At 47.8% G+C, this 22,479-nt stretch overlaps 1 protein-coding gene across 3 annotated transcripts in view; it reads right to left on the reverse strand.

The window, feature by feature from the left end:
• Window positions 1-22,479, reverse strand: part of GRAMD1C (GRAM domain containing 1C) — a 1,372,139-nt gene that overhangs the window by 13,092 nt on the left and 1,336,568 nt on the right. For all 3 annotated transcript variants that reach the window (XM_078656659.1, XM_078656660.1, XM_078656661.1), the window contains exon 17: window positions 8,278-8,386. In XM_078656659.1, the coding sequence (XP_078512785.1) occupies window positions 8,278-8,386 (109 nt within the window). The remainder of the gene's footprint in view (window positions 1-8,277; window positions 8,387-22,479) is intronic.

Below are 22,479 nucleotides of genomic sequence, written 5' to 3' on the forward strand. Positions count from 1 at the left end.
GGAGTCAAATGTCTATGAGCCACATATAGCACACAAAGGAGCTAGGGACTTTTCCTTGTCTTGATACTACACGTAGGTGGCCATGGCCTGGAGTGTGTGGTCACCCTGCAATCGTGCTGCCCTCTCGGAATCCTTGCCTCTGTTGCGGGGCTTGCCATCAGTGTGCCATCGCCCTCCAGAGAGGGCGTTGGGGCTGCTATGGGATGAACAGCCATTGACGAAGAGGGTCCCGGGGTGCAGTATCCATGGTAAGTGAAGCTATCTAGGAAGAGTTGGAGGTCCTCCGGTTCGAAGAAGTCCTTAGACCTGTCGTCCTTGGTTATCCACATCCGAGCAGGTTCGTACAGACCGTGATTAATGTCCATTTGTCAGAGCTGGGGCTGGAGGGACAGGAAAGTTTTAAGACGGTCACTGATCTGGTCTCCCTGGAGGAATCCGCTGCCATGCGGATTTCATGCTGCTTAAGCACATAGGGGCCATGGTAGTGAGCCACTGTGAGTAACTGCCGGGTTTTCTCATGTCTCAGGAAGCAAGCAATGATGAGGCTGGTCATGCTGACCAGTCATGGTGAGCCAGCCCCATGCGGTGTGCCCGCTGGAGTTCCAAGGGAGTGTTAAAGGTGAGTCGCTGGTGAAGTCACTGGTGTTCCCTCCACACGCTCTGGGAATTGAAAAAAGTGGACACTGTCCCTGTGGCTCCAGTCTTCCAGTTCAATAACTTTGCTGCTTTTGAACAGAAGTTCCTGATCCCGCTTTGGGATGGTATTAAGGCGGTCCTCTACAGCCTCAACCCGGTGCTCCAAGCCTTCCACCCTCTTTTGGAATCTCGCAATGTCAGAGCGGATGGATTTGGTCTGGCCGTGAGCTCAGCGCTGTTCAGATACATCCCGCCCAGACGGTGATCCACTGCTGTGATTTCCTGAAAGATCCTGTCCATGGTGGCGTCATGCAGTGGGCCAGCAGGGACCGGGACTTGAATGGCTGCCGTTCCCTTGGCAGTGGGCCTGGTGCGGGGCTGAGTGAGGGCCACCGAGAAGTAGAGCTGCCTTGAGTGTTTGCCAATGTATTTGGATTTGCCAGAGGGCATCGCCCAAGACTGGAAGGGGGAGGAGGGTACCGCCAACAACAACCACAAGAGCGACAGTCCTCAATCTGCAGGGCTTCTCAGGTGCCGGGGCAGTTGGGTGGGTCAGATACAGTGGTGGTGCCCCGGTGTGAATCTGGTCCAGGTAATGCTTGGAGGCCACCGGCCGTGAGGTCCCTCAGTCTCAGGGCAGTGTCTGCAGAGGACGAAACCCCACACCACCTGTACCTGAGCGGGATTCTAGAGGGCACCCCACGTCACCCTTCAGAGAAAGGGCTCAGAAACACCAATAAAGAGAAGCGGGGGTGTCCCTCGCTGTGCACCAGTCTGTCCTCAGGCCTGACTTCGATGGGACGAGGCGGTCTGTGACTGTCCTCCAGGCAGCTGGGCTACCACAGTGGAGCGCTGTGTTTATGTACCCCCTGTAGGAGAGTAGGGTCTGCAATCCTATGGTCACCCCAGATTTTTGCTTTTTGCTTCACTGGTTTACGACTTTCCCTGGCTGTGGGCCTGCTAATCAGACCCACAGCCTAGCTGTTCTCTCTCTAAATTGACATCCATGTACTTTAGGTGCATTTACCAATTGGTACTGGGCCACCTTATCAGTCCCTGTACAGTTTACCTTAGGTACCCAGGGCCTACCTGGGGCTGAAGCATGTATTATGCCACCCCTGGCTGGCCATCTAAACAGACACAACTGGCTGGTAAGACAGCTGGGGCAAGGTGGTGTAATCACCCTTTGCTATAGATATAGTATACCTATATCTAACCCTAAAATGGACACATATATTCCTATCAGTCACTCCTATGGCAGGCCTTATCAATCCTGAATGCAGAGTGCTTGGAATTATGTGAGATGGTGCTCTGGCATGAGCTGAGCCCGTCTGCAGCTTGCGGAACCAAGTCCTAATAGCTGTTCCATTATAACGCTATACCATATACTCTTAAGTGCATTATAATCCTCGCGGTTGAATGCTAACTTTGGTATAGCATTATCAAAACATGTCGAGTAAGGTGTCACACGAATTGGAATACTACCCCCTAGCCAATTCTGGCGACGGGGGTAGCATTCCACCCTTTTAGAGGGACACGACATGTATGTAACTGTGAACCCCGGTTAAAGTTAACTCGAGCCTTAGCATCACAAAATGGATGCTGCCACCACAGACACAAGTCTGACCTGCTGCTGGGAGTCCTTCCAGCGAGGGAGGCCTGGACAAAGGGTTTCCTGCCTTGGGAGGTGCTAGCACCACCCCAGACAGGATTTTGTGTATTAGGTAGGACAGGCCTGAAAGGAATGAGACATGCCTGTGCATACACCGGTTCAAACCAGTTGCTGGGGCACTCCAGCCCCAGCTCTGGCGCGAAACCGGACAAAGGATAGGGGGTGTAACCACCCCCCTTCCTGGTCCCACCCATGGGAGGGACCTAGTCACTAGTGCAGCCCCCTTTAGGAGAATAAAGGTAGGAGCTGGTCCCATTCCAAATTAGATTATCCTGAACAACTCTACAAAGAAGAAACTCTGGACTTCGACGTTCTGCTCCACAGAAGACTGAAGAATCTCCCTTGTGGACAAGGAGTGTCCACCCTGCAACTGCAGGCACCATCAAGCGTCCTAGCGGTTCACTTTGTCGCCCTTCCTGCCGGAACCAGACTTCAGAGCCCGACGAGATCCGGACTTCCAGACCTCACCGACCTCAACCTACATCTGCAGCACAGCTGAGATCCGTGGGTGCGACGAGACACGTGGGACCGGCCATCTTTGAGAAAATGCACTTTGCTTCCAGCACGACTTCAGAGGCATCCTCGAGAAAGTGCTTTGGGGATTAAGAAGCCCCAGCCCCGAGCAGCTCCTGCACCGAAGACCAGCCCCCCAGCATCCACGAGATCTGCGTGGGGCCCTTTTGCTTGAGTGCTGCTCGACGCGTTGTCTGGTCAATTGCCGGCTGTCTAGTGGCCTCCTAGACAACGATTCTTGAAATCTTCACTGCTGGTCTGGTTACTCCAGACTGGCCCTTGCTCCCTTCCAAAAGAGGAGCACCCCGGACCCTCCTGGTCCACTTCAGACGCCGTTTCCACTCACCGCGTGGGTTGCCTTTGCCAAGGCCTGTTGACTCCAAATCCGGATCCGACACCGCCGACAGCGAGAGCCTGCGTGGGACAGCTCGTGCCTCCATCCTGGTCATCGAAGACACCTCCTGGTCCACGTGGCTGCAGAGACAAGCGTCCACTCTTCACCTGATCGCGACGACAGCACCTGGTTCCTTCCTAGTTCCACACCGGTCACTGGCTAGTGACTTTGAACACTGTCCCCTCTGCTTTCAGGTCCTCTTCTTCCTCGATCCACCCGTGGATCGCACCGGACATCTTCCACTTGGTCGCCTGCAGCATCTTTCTTCAAGGCTCCATAGACTTCGACGCGGAAACCCGACACACTTTGACACCTATGCACCCGCAGCCCGTGGGTGAGGTAACAAGAGCATTTCGGTGCTCAAGGGTAGATTAACTCTCTTAGTGTCCAGATTTCCAGTCGTTTTAGTCCTAGATAGTAAAGACTGATCTTTTTCGTAAACTGTACTGTCCATTGACTTTGTTCCGCATCTCGCGTGTGAGTTCACACTCTGTACACGCGTCCCGTGGGCCTCCTATTACTTACCTGAGGTTAGGATAGTGTAGTCCCAGTGAACCTACAGCCTCTGGACAGCTCCATTCCTTCTATTGCTTTCCTTATACCATTTACTTAGTATATGGTTTGTCGTGCCCCTAAGGCACCATTGTAATTTTGTGCAACTTATCGTATTTTTCCTAAGAGATTGTCATGTGCTTAGCCCTCTGACCTCATAAAGAGTTCAGAGGAGTTGTTATGAAAGTAGGTCCGGGCTCAAAAAAATCCTACCCTTTCCTTATCAACGGGGAAAAAATACCCATAACAAAAACTTTCTCATATCTTGGTGTATTGTTCGACCACAAACTCAAATGGGGTCCAGCAGTAAGGAAAAAGAAAGGAGAAATAATAAGGACTAATGCTGCAATAATTGACTTTGTGCGCTAAATGGGAAACACGCCAGTGGTTGCTACATTGAAATTATATCAAGCTAAAAGCATCGCCGTCGCCAGTTATGGGAGTGAACTGTGGGGCTTTGTCCCAGTGGGTGACATTGTAACCACTGAAAATAACTTTTTAAAACAAGTCTTGTGTCTCCCAAAAAGCACAGCTAATTTTTCCATTCATGAGGAACTGGGCATGCCACACCTTGGGGACAAGATTGCTGTAAAACCGCTGTTGTGTTGGCTTGATTGTTGGTTGAACGATGAAATTCCATTTACCCAAACCATCCTTCTCGAAGCACTTAATTGGGAAGGAAAACTAAAGATCCCTTGGCTAAAATATATTAGAAACTGTCTTCAAGATCTGGGTAGGCTGGATCTTTTTCTGACACCACAGCAAGTATCTAAGCATGACATAACATCTGTAAAGGATGCTTTCCTGTTGTCTCGACAGCTCGTCAGGGAAGAGTTAGAACTGAAGAAGGATAGTGTGTTGAGACACGTTTTAACTAAATCTTGCATGCATATTGAACCATACCTATCCTGGCCCATTTCCAGATATGAGCGCTTCCTGCTGACTAGATTTCGATTTGACTTGTTTCATTTGATGCTAGCTGTGCCCAGTGGAGCCCATAGGGGACAAGTGTTGCCAACTTGCGGCTGCGACAATAAGTCTCCGCAAGATCTGGCACACTTTTTATTTGTATGCTCCTATTACATGTTACCACGGAAAATGTTTTTAATACCTCTTTTTAAAAAAATGAACTTTGTGCAAATAAGACCAGCACTACTTTATCTTCAAATGCTGCACTGTGAAAGCACTTTGTTCATATGTAACTTTTTAAAGACAGCCCTGAAATTCAGAAAAAGCATGGAAGGCTAACCCCTATTTTTATCCGACCTTTGTAAATATGTCTCTGATTAATTGGTATACTTACATTTGTTTGAGCACTTACATCCTATCTTGTGATCCGTTGCCTTTATTGATATGACTTTTTTTAAACTGGTGTTAATATATGTATGTGTATTTTTTGGTACTTTTATGACTATCTCACACAGTCGAATAAAGAAATTTTGATGATGATGATGAGTTCAGAGGTGTTTGTTATTAATAAATATATTGTTTATTTTCATAACAACCAGTGTGGTGTCCTTTCATCTGGTATTCAAGGGGTTATATGTGGTAAAACAGCTGGCTTCACATGCCAAAAGAGTTTAGCCTAAGACTGCTTTGTCCATGCTACCATTAGGATAGCTGGTCTATAAGGTTGACTTACGACCAATCACCATAAGGGTTGTTTGGACTGATACAAGGTGGTCACTAAAACTAGTGAACATCATATATCAGGCCAACTTCTCACACCCCCTCAGGGTGAGAGGGGAAGGGGAGGCCGCAAGCTTGGAAGTAGGACTCGCCTTTACAGCATGGCTTCCATCTCGTACAACTGCCATTTCCATGCCAGGCTCCGGTGTGCCCCTTGGCCCGACGGCTTACCCCCTCGTCGCCGCACGGGTCCTACGTGATGTTGTAGTCTACAGTAGGACGTAGCACACTAGGGTGGGGAAGCCGCTGAGTTCATAGGCCATCGGCAAGTGGACAGGCCTACTTAGGGTGTAGCACTGGTTGAGTGTGCCTCTGCATGCCCGCAATATGGTGGGTCGAGCGGGCCTGCTGTCCTAGGGCAGTGGATAGAGGCACACTGGTGATGACTGGCCCCGGTCGAGCGCCGGCAGCCATCTTCAGGCCTGTGACGGTCGGCGGCGATCAGGATGACAACACCCCGTCGGCAGCTCAGCAATGTCAGCCCAGGGTGGTGGTATGCTGTCTCCTGCCTTGTTGAAGGTATGATGTCACTCGTATATCTGGATGCACTGACAGAAACATCAAAATACAAATCGGGCGGCACAGTGTGCTAAACACAGATTTTTCGCTCATGTGTTTTAAATCACGCCCTTAATTACATTGGCCACGCCCCTTTACGAGCCACCCTAGTTTTTTCATCCCACTTAAAGCTCCACTGCTCTTCCAGAGTATAAGTGAAGAGCGCTTTGTGCCGTGTGCACTACATACAGCGCAAGAGCACAGTAGCACAATGACACCGACACAGGGCTGCAGCCCGCGGGATGAGGTGCACCCCAGGTTCAACTAACAACCATTGACAAAGCCAATGGTCCTGCCTTGTTGTAGGTATGATGTCACTTGTATTGTATCTCTGGATGCAATGACAGAAACATCAAAATACAAGTCGGGCGGCACATCGTACTAAACACAGATTTTTAGCTCATGTGTTTTAAATCACGACCTTAATTACAGTGGCCTCGCCCCTTTACGAGACCCCTAGTTTTTTCATCCTACTTAAAGCTCCACTGCTCTTCCCGAGTATAAGTGATGAGCGCTTTGTGCCGCGTGCACTACATACAGCGCTAGAGTACAGTAGCGCAATGACACGCACACAGGGCTGCAGCCCGCGGGACGAGGTGCACCCCCAGGTACAACTAACAACCATTGACAAAGCCAATGGTCCTGCCTTGTTGTAGGTATGATGTCACTTGTATCGTATCTCTGGATGCAATGACAGAAACATTAAAATACAAGTCGGGCGGCACAGTGTGCTAAACACAGATTTTGAGCTCATGTGTTTTAAATCACATCCTTAATTACAGTGGTCACGCCCCTTTACGAGCCCCCCCTAGTTTTTTCATCCCACTTAAAGCTCGACTGCTCTTCCGGAGTATAAGTGATGAGCGTTTTGTGCCGCGTGCACTATATACAGCGCTAGAGTACAGTAGCACAATGACACACACACAGGGCTGCAGCCCGTAAAGTAAAGTAAAGTCCACATTTGTAAAGCGCACAATCACCCGTAAGGGTCTCTAGGCGCTGGGGGCCGTCGGGAAGATTAAGCAAGCTATTGCCCAGAGTCACATGGTGCTGGGCTAACCTGCCGCCGGAGCCGGGGATCGAACCGTGGTCCCCAGATTCCAGCGTCAGTCGCCCTGGCCGCGGGGCCACACCTCTCCCGAGGGAGGTGCAAAGGCTTTGCCGTCCTCTCAGACCTAGATTCCATAACAACCGCCCAGGATGGGGTGCACATCACGTGGAGCCGGAGCATCCCCTGCGCCCCACTCCACAGACGGGCGCGGGACACAGCCGCTGCCCTGTAGAGAGGAGGCACCGCTTCCTACCCACGCTGCTTTCGAGGGAGGGCTTCCTGGCACGTGAGATCTCGAAGCGTGGCTTTACTTAGTTAGCGAAAGGATGCACCTACTTCCCAGGACAGATTAATGTTCGCCAAGAGAGGCTGAAGCGTGGAAGCACTTTCAGCTTCTTGCAGCACGGATGCCTCTACCCAAGCAGCCAGAGCCCTAGGTTCATTGGGAGGGTGCGTCGTCCGCAGGCCGTAAAAACACTCGTACCAGCACTCCCCTCTCTGCTCCGGTTAGCCCAGATGTACAGAGGAAGGTCGGGTCCCTATGTGCTTGTCGGCCGCCTGAGACGCGCTGAGGGAAACTGAAAGCAATCGCCGGGAGTGGTGCTGCACGTCTTTCCTGACATATGCTTTCCATTATCGCGCCCGTGTCTGGCCGGGATAATTTAAAACATATGTCAGGAAATGCGCGTAACAGACACCAATAGGCCTGGGGCGGAGCTATGCGCCCGCCTCTGACCTATGGTATGCTCACTTTAAAACTTAAACACAGGCATAGGCCAATAGCAGACCGGAAAGGAAAAAACACCTGCACGAGCGTGTGGAATTTACAGGTCCATTTTCAAAACGCGTACAATAGGACTCTGGCTGCGCGAACACTGCTGCGCAGTGTACCGCTAGGCCGAGACCTAAAAATAGGTGGAGGGAAGAGAGCAGAGCATGGATAGGAGGGCAGATGAAATAATGCAAGGGGGGAGAAAATGAAGAGCAAAGCAGTGGTAGGGAAATAGAAAAGGAGAGAACACCTGTTGTGGAATGAGACATCAGTGGTGGAAGTGGCAGGAAGCCTCCTCAGAAAACGTTTGGGCTATGGCACTTCATTTTGTTTACAAATTAACCACTGGAAATAAGCCATCAGTTTAACTCGGTTTGAAATGTCTTGCCAAGGCCTTTACTAGTGAACTAGCACCTATGTGTTTCTCCGAGGAGTTTTACCTGTTCAAGCGTTGCGACTGAATCCCGGAGCACTGCCTTCAGGTGACGAGTCTGATCTTTGTTCTGCTGAGATTCTTCTTTCCCTCTGTCTACATTAGTGGTAAACCGGCTTGGAACGAAGCAGAAAGAAGACCAGTAAATCATGTGTAGAATAACAATCTACATTCACCACATTAAACACAATAGATTATAAGGGAAATATGAGTTATCGGCATGGCTCAATTCATTTATTGCCAGTGGGGGGACAGAGGTCTATGGGCTAAGTATGCACAAAAACATTACAGGAAACCGATATATAATTACAATGTGTCTTCAAAGTTTATCCCACTGAACGGAGAGACTGTGGACCTTACAAACTGGAAAGTATGAACTGCAAAAATGTGGCGAGTTGTTGACATAAACATACAAACTGGATTCATTTTTTAACTTCACAAGCTGAATCTTGGAGACTAAAGTGGTGGGGGATTATTTTGTTCTAGAAAGATAGAATTCCCATATTTTTGAGTTGCCAATCTATAAGGTATTGAGTGAGACAGACATGCCCTCTCTCACCTTCTGATCTTTAATATGTGTCTGACATTTATAACATTTGCACAATTCCTTTCAACTTTGACCCCATCTGCACTGAGAAGAAAAAAGTGTATAACTCACGCATAGAACACTATTTGGGTAACATTTGCATTAATGGAACTTGCATAAAGATTTCTCTCCTAACTTGAAGCCACATATTAACGGATATGGCAACAACAAGAATTACTAAATGCAGAAATCAGTTAAAAATGGGGCGGATGTTTGATATTTCGATCAAATGGAAAGGCTTAGTAAATTATCTAAATTGGATAATGCTTCCTACCGGAACAGTATTAATGTTTTGGGATTGTCAGAGGTTTTGAGAGGGGAATAGGATACTGTTACATAAAAAATATATTTAGAATAGGTGGGCACTGGGGGCGTGGTCTGGACACGCAGGAAGATGGCTGCCTGAAGAGTGAGCTCCGTCACGGGATGGGCCCCTAACGGAATTTCCTCACCTTCCATCTCCTACGGAGCTTTATCTTCCTGCCCAGCTGGAGTCGGAAGATATGAGGATGAATTGGGGCAAGTTTCCTGACAGGACGGTAGCGGCTCTCCTGTACTGAGCGTTAGCATGGTGTATGCGCAGCTCTGCTTCACTCAGCGCGCCTCGCCTGTCGTGTCTCCTGAGGCCGCGCCTCTTCTCCCTCATGAAGCCGCGCCATCTACGCTGACGAAAATTATGTACTTGACCCCGCCTGAGCCGCGCCTCCTTCACTCGCTTGTTGAAGCCGCACATCCTCCATGCATTTTACAGGAGAATTGAGGCTGCGTCTTCCACCGCTGTCTGCACGTCATGTATGAGGCTGCGCCCTGACAGTTGCTTCTTCTCACTTTCACCTTAAACCGCACCTTCAATATCTCCTTAACCTAACAAAACTGTGCTTCATCAAACTAAGCTGCAATAGAGGTTAACCCTTTCATCATCTTCAGTTTATAATAGACTTGAACAATTCCTCAGTTATTCATCATCTCGCATGTTTGCTTCACTACATTGGCAATAGTCTCACGTCTACCAACTTCAACGTGATCCCATATAAACGCGGAACAGTCTTCACGCTTCTTCAGAGTTTCCATCAAAACGTAACTCCCAAATGTCTACTACTAAGCAGGGAAACGAGACTCCTAAACAACTCCTATTCGCAGAAGCTCTCAAACAGTCCAACAACATGCCAACAAAATGTAATATACCCTCTTCATCCAATTCTTGCAGTGGAGAACTGATTTTTTGGGTTTCCAGAACATATTGAAGGCCAAAATACCAGAACATTTCCAAAGAGCTCACAGAATTGGTCCTCCACGTAAAGATCCTGCAGCGCGTCCAAAACCGATTGTCTGTTTCCTATGTAACAAACAAACAAGACAATTATTGGCAGCAGCTTGTTTGTTTTTCCTTCGAGGGTCATCTCATTCACATGGCAGATGATTTTTCTAAGGAAACAAACGAACAGAGGAAAGCTTTTCTCTCCATGCGTCCTCAATTGCGCCAATTAGACATCAAATATGGCTTGCTTGAACCTGCGTGTTTTCGCATCACCAGAGATGGAGATTCTAAAGACTTTTATGATCCGGAACACCTCCAGAAATAGACTATATTAAACTTCAAGACATGGAAGTTCAAGTTTTCGCAACAAGTTCAATCTCAATCATTTTCTACCTCTTCTATAACATTGCCTTATCGCAGACGACGAAGTCTTATTTGTCCCAGACATCGTGGTAGGGATCTCGAAAGACCCAATCGCTCACAAGACTAAAACTCTGCCTTAGCTGCCGCCCCACACAGCACACGTGGGGTGAGGCAGCTGCTATTGTTAAAGTGAAAGCGCAAAGCAAAAATAAACACGCGCCCCCTATTGTCAAAGCCGGCTGAAAACAAATAGTGCTTGCCGACTTATGAAGGAGACAGTGTAACACCGCAAGTAAAAGATCCAGTCGTATGGGCGGTCACAAAAGGAGACAGGGCGGTAACAAGGAGGGACTAAGAAGCATCATATTGAATCGGAAGCCAGCATTTACCAAGGACAATGACACCAGCCAATGAAAAATATGGGCGGAGGCTTCCACAGCACTTCTCGACCTAAAAATGTCACCATTCAGAGCAAGGCTTATTCATGGCTAAGCATTTTCTTTCCAGCCCCTAATTCAAAGGGACCAATCGGGCTTCATGCCTGGAAGATCTGACAGACATAATCTACGCTGCATGCATAACTGGTTGAACGAAATCAGGAATCGCCCACAACCTCATGTCTTTCCAGCACTTGACCCTGAAAAGGCGTTTGAAGCAGTGCACTGGCCCTTCCTTCAGTATACGCTAGTCAAGTTTGAGCCTCAGTATAGGAAATGGCTTAAACTATTTTACCAGGCCCCCATGTCTGTGGTCCGGGTGAATGGAGCACTGTCAAGGGAGTTTCCCATTGGCAGAGGAACAAGACCGGGTTATCCCCTATCTCCTATTCTATTTGCCTTAACTATAGAGTCTCTAGCCTGTGCGGACTGAACCCATCCAGAGATCAGTGGTTTCCAAATAACAGGCAAGACTGGAGGGTGTGGGGCAGGGGGATGGGAACAGGGGAAGAATAAAAGATTTAACTATACACAGACTATTTTTTTGTACCTTACAGAGCCAAGCCTGTCCCTTCCCTTGACCTTCCAACTTTTTGAAGAATATGGGCAAATTAGTGCTTTGTCTACCGTAGAATGAGACAATAGTGCCTCCACTCCCAGTCCACCCGACGCATAGTAATCATGGATTTAAATATTTAGGTATATATATATATATATACATATATATATATATATATACATATATATATATATATATATATATATATATATATATATATATATATATATATATAACATTGGAGGGGGTGGTTTGTTTCGACTGCAACCTAGGGAAGGTGATGCAGACCTGCCAAGAATACATTGAGAGATGGTGTGGGCTACCCCTTATGTTGATGGGGAGAGCAGCACTGTTTAAAATTATTTTTTACCTAAATTACTCCATGTACTGCAACATACGTATTACCAGATCCCTCCTGAGACCGTAAGGGAGATTTAGGGGGACATACAGACAATGCTACAGGAGGCAAAAAGCCCGGGATCGCTCTCACAACTCTGCAATGAAACCAATACAATGGCAGGTTAGCATTACCTGGCATAAGTGCTTATTATTGGGCGGCCCACCTGCTCCCCTGGACCACTCAACCTTTAGATTCGGGGAGGTCACAATGGGTAAGAAGTCCTGTTAGCACTATCTGTATGGAAGAACAGGAACCTGGAGTTTCCTCTCTGCCACTCAGGACACAGTAGCAGCCTGGGATAGGGCTATGACTACTATGGGATGACATGGAAAACCTATAAGGATAACTCCGTTATAGGAGGGAACTGGCGACCTGAGATATGTAAGCTGAAGGAATTTCTGGCCTGGGAGCTAATTGGGATATTCAGGGTCAGAGACATAATTGAAGATGGAGATATTATGCCATTTTCGTCACTCCAAAGAGAATTTGGTATGAATGCAAATCACATTTTTGCTTTTAATGTTTTTATTAAGGTACAGTAGTGCATACACAATTTATCGATTGCTCCATTTACCTGTCCATAAATGATTCACGCATTACCACAGTGTTCAGGATCAAGAAATAACATCTTTTGGGTAGTTGCATAGTAACTTAGTACACTTTCCCCTGGGTGCACAGCTCCTGACCGTTGGATTGTATATGACACTTCTATTGTGTATCCCTTTGCAATATGGGAATACTTAGTGTGGGATCAGACAGTTACGTGGATGCGTACCCATGTGCGTGTGTTGTCCTTGCCGCCCTTGTGTCTTTTTAGCTGTTAAATTCAGATGTATGTGGTAAGAGCCTCCTGACCCTTTATGTGAAACATCAGTCTGGGTATTCTCACAGATAAGTCAGAAGGGGATCCCACATGTCCCTTGGGAGGTTGCTGGCAATAGTTCAACGTATGTTGTTAATTGATCTTTACAATATATGAGATCATTCAGCCACTCGTAGAATTTAGGAGTCCGCCCTCGGCTTCATCTGCATGCTATACTTTGCTTTGCTCGGAGCAGCCTTAGTGAGATGAATTTTCTGTGCGTGACTTACAATTCCTCAGTGTAACCCAAAAGCGCTGTGACCGGGGAGAGGGGAATGGGGGTGCCTACCATTTTGGACAAAGGGGCTACTACCTCTACCCAGTACCTGTATACTGTCTCACATTGCCATCCGAGGTGCAGAAAGCCTGCCCCCCTCTTGTCTGTATCTATCGCAACGGTCGTCAGATCGGAAAAAGTTTTGGAAACATTGAAAACCCATCTCCTTCCTCTGGGTAGTTTTCCTGGTTAGGTTGGGGTGTAGTGGCCAAAGGCAGTTTCGCAGCGCGGGGACACACTGGCCTAGTGTAACCAGGCGCTCTACAAATGTGCTTATTATTATTATTATCTGTGTAGTCTTGCTGGTGTATAGTAAACCTGATGTACGAATTTAAAGTGTATGATGCGTAGGCGGCTGCTGGCCGTTATCATGCCTGTTTGTTTGCAGCAGTAAACCCATTGCTTATCAGTAAGTGAAGTGTCTAACTCTTGATCCCACCACGACACTGAGCCCTTCTGCATGTCACAGCATTCTATTAGGGTGGCACTGTGAAGTCTGGACACAGCATGACTTGCCCCTGGTTGCCCGTAGTAGGGTATGTGGTACATTGAGTGTGGGGAGTTCCTGGGGAAAGTTGGGGGTACTAGCGCTGACATCATGCCTGATCCTGATGTATTAAAAAATCTCCAATGGTGTGGCGGCTCCCCTACTTAGCAATGTTTCCCAAACTTTAAATAATCCATTGTGGTATAGGTCACCACAGGTATGCATTCCTCTCCTGTTAAGCATGCTGGTACACAAGGCTTTGTGAGTAACCGGCGTGAGGGGGTGATAAGGGAGGGGTGCTAGTGGTGAATATATGTTATGTTATGTTAAAGTTATTTGTACCGCGCTCGTTCACCGGACGGTTTCATGGCGCTCATAACAAATGCGGAGGGCAGGAATGGGGGGTTACTCAAATGCTGACTGAAAGAGGAACGTTTTCAGCATCCTACGAAAACAGTCATAGGTAGAGCAGTGTCGAAAAGCAGACGGAAAGGAATTCCAGATTTTGGGGGCCAAAAAAGGGAAACAAAGACCACCGTGTTTTTTGCGTGTGATTTTGGGAATGACTAAAAGGTTGTGTGAGGTGGACCGGAGATCTCTCAGGGGCACATACCGCTTCAAACTAGAAGAGATGAAGACAGGAGCTTGATCAGACAGAGCTTTAAATATCGTGCAGCCGAGTTTGAAGGTGCAACGCTTAGTCACCGGGAGCCAATGCAGGCTCCGCAGCAGCGGCGAAACATGCTGGTGCTTGGGCTGATGGTAGACCAAGCGTGCTTCCTGATTTTGCACCAGCTGCAACCTGTGGAGATGGTATGCAGGAATTCCCACGTAAAGAGTGTTGGCATAGTCAATTCTGGACACAACGAGGGCCAGGATGACAAGGATAAGTGCATCTCTGGTGAGAAACCTACTGATCTTACGTATCCTACGCAGATGGAAAAAGCAGGATGACGTGACGGCACTAATCTGGGGCCTCATGGATAGATCACCAGAAATGACTACGCCAAGACTCTTCACAGAGTTGACGGGGCAAGGAGGAGGCCCTAGTGAGAGAGGCCAAAAGCTGTCATTCCAAGGGTTGGCTGACCCGCCCACCAGCACAAGCTCGGTCTTGGTGGGATTTAATTTAAGCTGACTGTGATACATCCATTCCGATATATCGAGCATGGTAGTTTGAAAGCTGGTGCGGGAAAATAGAGAGGTGTCAATAGGGAAAATTAACTGCAGATCATCCGCGTAATTAAAAATTGTAGCCGCGGATTTGCGGAGGGAGACTATTAAGGGCTGCATGTACAAATTAAATAACAAAGGGGATAAAGCGGAGCCCTGTGGGACTCCGCAGGATAGGGGGGAGTAGGAAGCAGAGAAAGTGGACAGGTGCACTGCCCGGGATCGTTTATCTAGGAAGATCTAACCCAGTCGAGAGCTACGCCCTGAATGCCGGCGTTATAGACACGGTCGATCAATATTGCACGATCGACCGTGTCAAAGGCCGCCGACAGGTTCAATAGGAAGAGTGCTTGGGAGATGTTGTTGTCGGCCCCCTTTCTCAGGGAATCCATCACAGCCACAATGACCACCTCGGTAGAATGGAGTGGGCGGAACCCGGCTTGCTGGGCATCCAAAAAAGACGAGCTCTCAATAAAAGCACTCAGGCAGCGAGTGACATATGTCTCCAAAATTTTTCCCAGATAAGGGAGGAGGGAGATGGGCCTGTAATTGCTCAAGCCGTAGGGTCGGCATTGGTCTTTTTTAGGATCGGTATCACAGCTGCCTGTTTAAAGGAATCCGGAACCACCCCCATAGCCAACGAGTTGTTAAGTAATGCCAATGGAGGGTCAGGGCACGTCAGAAAGATTTCCCTAAGGATTTGGGGAGGGCAGCAATCATTAGGGGAGCAGGAGCTCACTTTGTGCAGTAACAAATAAAACTCTGTGAGGGAAATCGTATATAGTAGAGGTTTGTTCAGTTTTCTGGCTAGACAGCACCACACAAAGTTGGTGAATGCCACCATGAAATGAGCGGTGCCCTCTCCAGGGATTCGTGCCCCTAGAAAGGATGTTGTAAGGAGAGGGGCCATGTAGTCTTGTTCAATGGCCAGGTGGGACGTGAATGGCAGTGGCTGAAAGCAATAAGTTGTGTAGTGAGCTTGTGCGCATAGAAAATATATCTACATGTCTGGGGTTTCGAAGCCACCTTGCGAAAAAGGCTGAGTAAGTGTGGTCCAGCTCACTCGGGGTCGTCTGCTTCCCCATGCCAGTCTAACTTGGTGAGTTTGGAGTGTGCGGAAAAAAAGGGCGTACAGGGTGGTATGGTATGTTGAGGAAGAAATACCGAACATGGTAATATTTTCTAAATTACTCTAAGGAGATATGTTTCACCAGCAAAAAGGGCAGCGAGATCCAGCAAGACACCAAACTGTGATCGTGGTAATGGCAATTCTATAGTTTGCCCACAGCGTCTCTTCCCTGTCCCTAGAAACCACCACTCCCAAATATTTTACCTCTGACTCGCACCACATCAGTGGATAGTCCAGTGAGAATTTAGGGGTGTTGGGGGTGAGGGGAAACACCTGGGACTTTCCCCATTTAATATTTACTCTGGACATTTCGCCAAAGCGAATGAACTCCCTGATAATGGGATTCAGACTGGTTTGTGAGTCTCGAATGTAGAGAGTAATATATGCCGCGTATTCGCATAACGCGTATTCTCAATGATGCTGCTGGAGCTTGGCCGCAAGTGTCTTGATTGCTAGTGCAAATAAAAGGGGTGACAGGGGACATCCCAGTCTGGTGCCACACGAAATGGGAAATCATTTGGAGTGTCCACCATTAATCTGCACTGTGGCTCATGGTTGTCTATAGAGCAAAGTGACCCAGGATAAGAAGTGGGAGGGCAGTACAGCGAACATGTAATCCCATTGTAGAGAGTCAAAGGCCTTGATGGCATCTAGAAAGAATGCCACCGCCGCCAACTCAGGATCAATGTCCTGTAACAGTGCCAAAAGCGTACGCAAATTATGTGAGGTGGCTCTCCCAGGTATGAAGCATGCCTGATCTGGCAGAACTAGCCCCTCCATCAACAAGCTCAGCCTATTGGCCAGGACTTTAGCCAGTATTTTTGAGTCACAGTTGATGAAAGAGATGGGCTTATAGGCCTCCCATGTGGTGGCATCCTTTCACGGCTTAAGCAGTGCAATAATCGTCACTTCTCTCATGGTGAGTGGGAGAGTTCTCAAATGTTTTGCTTCCTCATATATTTTTTTTTTCCAGGATGGGGCCTAGACAGAATGTATGGCCATGCGAAGTACCTCCTCCTCGATATCTGCTGATAGAAACTTCCTGTGGGGCTCATTGAGCCAGCCAAGAGCAATGTCCTCAAAATAGGATGAACTGCTGCGTCCTGCCTGTGGAATAGAGGGTGGAATAGTGTTCAGAGAAAGTGCTGAGAATGCCCACAGTGTGTAAGGAACCTGCTGTGTCTACCACCCCAAAAACATTATTGGAAAATCTGGGAATTCGACCCGCCTCGACAAAAGCTTTCCCCGGCTGCTCGCCTTCCCCAAACCCACTTGCATAGTGATACTTGGATCGGAAGAGCTGTTCTCGCTCTGCCATGGTTTGGTATTCTGGTACTAATTCCCAGAGCTGCGCCTGTCTATGCCAGTCAGGGACATCTGCGATGTGGGTCTCTGCTTTTTTAAATTCTGTTTGGAGTTTCGTGAGCAATCCTATAATGTCCCACAGGATAGGATACCCCCCCCACCCCTTTTGCAATGCACATTTCCCGTATGGTCACTTTAAAGGCCCCCCAGACGCAAGCTAAGGTTAGGACTGAGTCTAAATTTCTTGGAAATAATTCATTTGCTTCCTACCTTATCTCTTCGCGGAAGCAATCATCTAGCAGGGCAGTAGGCTGGAGCTGCCACGGTCGGTATGGGGAATTATTTCCCAGTGGGTGTAGCTGCAGTACCACCAGGGAGTGATCGGAGTAGGTTTGTGTGAGGTGTTTTGCTCCAACCAGCCAAGTGCCCATCCCCAGTGAGAGCAGCCAGTAATCAATACTGGACCAGCTGGAGTACACACTAGAATGGTAGGTGCCCTTCTTTTGTGTAGGGTTAAGGGTTCTCCAGGCGACAAATAGTTGGTCAGTTATGACGTCTGCTAGATGCTTTCTCACCTTGGTGTATGGGCCTGGGGTGTGATATGATCGATCCATACTTGGGTCTAATACAACATTAAAATCGCCCCACCCCCCCCCCAATATTAAATGTGTTGAACAAATGTCACGTATGTGTCCCCAGAACTTATCAAAGAAGGTAGTGTCATCTATATAAGGGGCCATGGCAGTTTACTAGCGTGACAGAGTGCGCGGCCATGCACCCCCACCTTAAAGTAACAACCCTGAGTGTCTTGATAGGAGCCAGATGAGCAGTATTGGACATTAGTTTAAAACATGATGGCAGTCCCCCCCAGCGTAAGCTGAATATGAAGCAAAAGATCTGTGGGCTACACATTTTTCCAGCAAAAGCAGGCGAAGTCATGGGACTAGGTGAGTTTCTTGCAACATTGCTATTAGGAAATTATGTCGGTCCAGATATCCAAGTATGTGTCTGCGCTTACAAGGGTCATGCAGGCCGCCCACATTCCACATCAATAGGTTGCTGGTGGGGCCGGAAATTAGGGTAGGCGTGCCCATGTGTCAGCTTAATCAGTGGCTGAAATAAGATGTTTGTATGTATCCTAGGGGATTTAATCTGGTGCTTTTGGATAGTCATATATTTGCATGTCTGTCCGCAACGATGTGTTGCACTACCGTGACCGGGAACATAACCTCCCCCTCCCCTACCCACACCAATGGCCCAAACCCATTGCTGAATGCCTGCCACCCATAGTACCCAACAAGGACAAAAATAAAGTATACACTTTTCAGGGAGTAGCGAACCGTGCAGCATGCAAGGTAGTGGACACCACCAATGTTGATAAGCAGAAGAGTATAAAGAGCAAAGCAATGAGAGAAAGTGACTCTGTGAAAGGAGGGGAGGGAGAGGTCTAACTCGAGAATATAACACCCACTCCTCATACTAAGGGTCGATATCTAAAAAGTTATCTAAACAGCCAGCAGGCAAATCTAAAAATTAAAAAAAAATAAAAAACTACTCTTAAAAGTATCTAAAAGCAGGCTTCCCAATAAAATATATCTTAAAAGTCATTATATTAATTGAGATCCCAAGCATTCAAAAAGCCATGTTGACTAGAAAAAGAAAAAGCGGTTTGGTTCATTTTGTTTTGAAAAGAGGCCAAATTATTCCCACACGGAAAAGGCCAATTGTTTATGTGATCCGAGTGGTAGACGCAACATTGCTGTTGCCCACATCTGCCGACGTTCCCAGAGGCGCACCTCGTAGCATGTTTATGGTGCAAAGGTGCAAAGGTGATTCCATCCAGTTCCCACAGTAGCAGCGGAGGGAGGCATTGGGTCCCACAAGTTGTCTGCAGAGCCGTTGTTCACATCACTAGGAGCTGAAACATGCCAGGGTGCCTCTAAGAATGCATTCCTCATCAATGGAATACACTGGGGACCGCAATATGCATGGGCCTTTAAGGGGTCCATCAGTACTTCAAGGTCTGGTGGCGCAACCAATTCTGATCCAAGACATACATCCAGGACGCATTCTTGGCGCAAAGCAGGCAGCGGAAGACAGGTTGAACAGAGTTAAGCCCGACCGGCCTGAACAAGAAGAACCAATGCTCATTTAGTTCTTGAAGTCGAGGTGTGCTGAAGCAGTGTATCATGCGCTCATGGCAACGCAGCACTAGCAGTGCTGTCTCCATTCCGAATTGAACTGGGATGTCCATTGTGGAGCAGATAGAATAAAATCAGTATTCCTGCCACAAGTAGCAGGACAAGCGGGAGACCCCCAAAAATGCTTCCCAACACAGAAGGAATGAAAGATGGTATACCTCCGAAAAGCTTCTGAATTTGATCAAAGTGCACTATTCCTTTCGTATCAGACATGTTAAAGATACAATGGACCAGCTTCCCAAAATGTAGCGGAAAGTTGGAGTGGAGTAGTGTCTGAAGTTAAGGCCACATCCTTCTGTAAAAGCATGCCTTCAGTTTGCTTAGGGAGTCAAATTTTATGTTGAAAATATTTATCGAAGGCCATAGGGCTGCCTCCCTAACTGTGTGAGCAGGTGGAAACAGAACTTGTGTACAACAAGTGATTATGGATTTAACTGTCACTAGATAAGTGATCTCGGTTCCATTCCGCAGCGACCTTGATCATTCAGCATCAAATAACTCCCATTCGAGAGCAGCCTGAACACAGGATGAATCACTGCAGCCGGGGAACCCTTCAGATAACAAGACAGGTTCGCCATTGAAGCATTGTATGCCCCATGGAGAGAAATGTCTGAGCAAACCAAGGAGCCGCGTAAGGCGTCTTCACAGTCGGAGTCACTAAGAACAACTTCTGTCTCCATTCCTGAATCTGAAGCTCAACAGTAATACCCAATACTCTTGCAAATATCTTTCCCCTAGCGCTTCATATTTGCCTACCTGTTGGTATTGGAGACAATATTGCAGATGAATGGTTGTGACTGGTAGAGTGATGTAACCATCGATTATCCAGTCAGTGGATGCGGTCTCATCCATGGTGAAAGGTAATTGGTCAAATTTTTCAATGTGCAACATGGCATATTTTGCATCTCTACGAAGGATACTGGCCTCAAACTTGGTATGAAGTCAGTGCAGGCGTCGCGGGAGTTGCAGAACCACCACCTGTGTTGCTGAGCCTTTCGTAATCCTTGGGAGCAAAGGATCAGCAGACTAGTCAGCTGTGTTGCGGAGCCTGCAGATGCAGGGGAGTGACTCCTTCACTCCAAGGGAGATTCCTTCGGGTGTCTTGGATGTTCACAGGCACTGTGAAGAACCTGTATGGAGCACAGTCACAGAAGTTGCAGCAGACTTGCAGGACGACGAGACCAGGAGCAGCAGGAGTCTTTCCAGTTGCAGTCTCAGATCCCAACACGAAGTCCAGCGAGGTCTAGAGTCCCCAGACAGTTGAAGTGGTGTATGATCTGAATCTTGTCCCACGACAAATCTAGGGACCAACCCACAGGTATGCCTTTAAGTACACTTAGGAAAGAGTTAGGATGATTCAGGGGCCCATACCAGAGGAGGGGCTGGGCAGTGGGGAGTATGCAAGGAGAGCACCAAATGTACCCTGCAAGTAGTCTCAGTGGCACTGGCAAGCTCCCCCACCCTGCCACAATACAGTAAACCCTGTCTCAGAGGTGGTCACACTGTGACAGGGTATCTTTTGTTCTGCCTTCCCCTGCTCGAGCTCGGCTCAGCAGCAGGGAAGCAGAAACAAGTCTCTAGTCGGCAGCAGTCCTAGCTTGCTGTCCAGTTCTGAAAGACTGGTACCAGGAGCACTGAGGGCCTCCCAGAGGAGCTTTACAGTGCATGTAAGCATACCTCTCACACCATTTATGGTGTGAGGGTATTATTCCAACCAAACATGACAGGGTTTGTTACAGCCATTGTAGAGATGGTCATCGCGTAATGACGCATGGCCACTCTATATGTTGTAATGGCTGATGCACTTACAACCCGAGAGAATGGACTCCGTAGGTTGAAGGGGTGCCACACTCATGCAGTGGCACACTTAGAACTGAGCACCCTGCCTTCAGGATTGAAAGACCTGCCTTAGGGGTGACTTATAGGTTTTAAGTGTAGTGACCTCAGATATAGGGAAACCTATATCTGTTGTAAGTGGTGCTAGCACCAGCTTACACAGGTTGCAATGGCAGGCTTAAGTCACAATTTGAGTGAGTACTTGTGATAAAGCAAGATTTCGCATATTACGCGACTTGCTTGAGTCAAGAACCTCGAATCATTTATAACCCTGTAATTCAACTTGTATGTCATACTAATTCCTTTTATTTTGGATGTACGTGTATATTAGTGACGCTTGCCTATGTGTTTTACTAATATGAATAACCCTTGTTTTAATATGGCCGCCGATTGGGAATTCCCTACTGCGCATGCGTTAGTCACACTCACGTGACGTGACGTAGTTGCAGTTCTGGTGGGAAATTGTGCGCATGCGTACTTGCATCTAAGATGGCTGACAATATACTCACATGGTGAAGCTTGCGCAGATGCTCTCGTGTTATTGTCTGTTGCACTAATTCGTAATGGCATAGTATATTTTTATAGTAAGAGGTATAAAGTAGCTACTCATGGTACATAGTACATTCATTTATTTCTATGTTTTAATTCGTTTTCGCTTACTTTTCATGTACCGCGATAAAATGGGGGTCTGAGTGAGACGTGAACCATCTTGAAGGTCCCTACTGCGCATGTCGCGCAGCCAGGGAGAAGGCAACCTTGAGCAGTGAAACTTAGCCAGCTGGCAGCCACAGTCAAGATGCTCCTGTGAACACAACCTCTGACCCAGAAGGATGGAGCTAAACTGTCCTTAACTCGATACAATTGTTATTTTTCATTGTATTCTGTAGAATCTTTCGTGAGAACCCCAAACCTGCTAGGCGGTCTCATAAAATGTAAATTTTGGCTTGTAGAAGTTTGTTCTGATTGGTGTGTTAACCTATCCTACTTGGGGACCAATCGAAATTGGGGATTCTGACACTTGCAACATTTGGGGGGTGGTACACTGACCCGAAAACAGTATAACTAGCCTAGGTTTAGCTAGAGAAATTGTCCGACTTGTCTGAATAGCTGACCTGTCACTGACCCATCGCACTCAATAGGTGACTAAATACAGAGCGCTGCGGAGCACTCTGTCCAAACTTTACCATAGACTCAAAGGTTTTACTAAACCTTAAGTGCTGGCAGAGCACTTTGCTGGGGAGTTCGCTAACCCAATCGGGGTTCTGGCTGATAGCTGCAGAGAGGGTGGAGCGCAGGCGTTGCTTCCGAACTGTGGGTGCTGGTCGTGCCTTGGTGG

This window comes from Lissotriton helveticus, chromosome 8 (assembly GCF_964261635.1).
Source record: "Lissotriton helveticus chromosome 8, aLisHel1.1, whole genome shotgun sequence".
NCBI classification, from domain to species: Eukaryota; Metazoa; Chordata; class Amphibia; order Caudata; family Salamandridae; genus Lissotriton; species Lissotriton helveticus.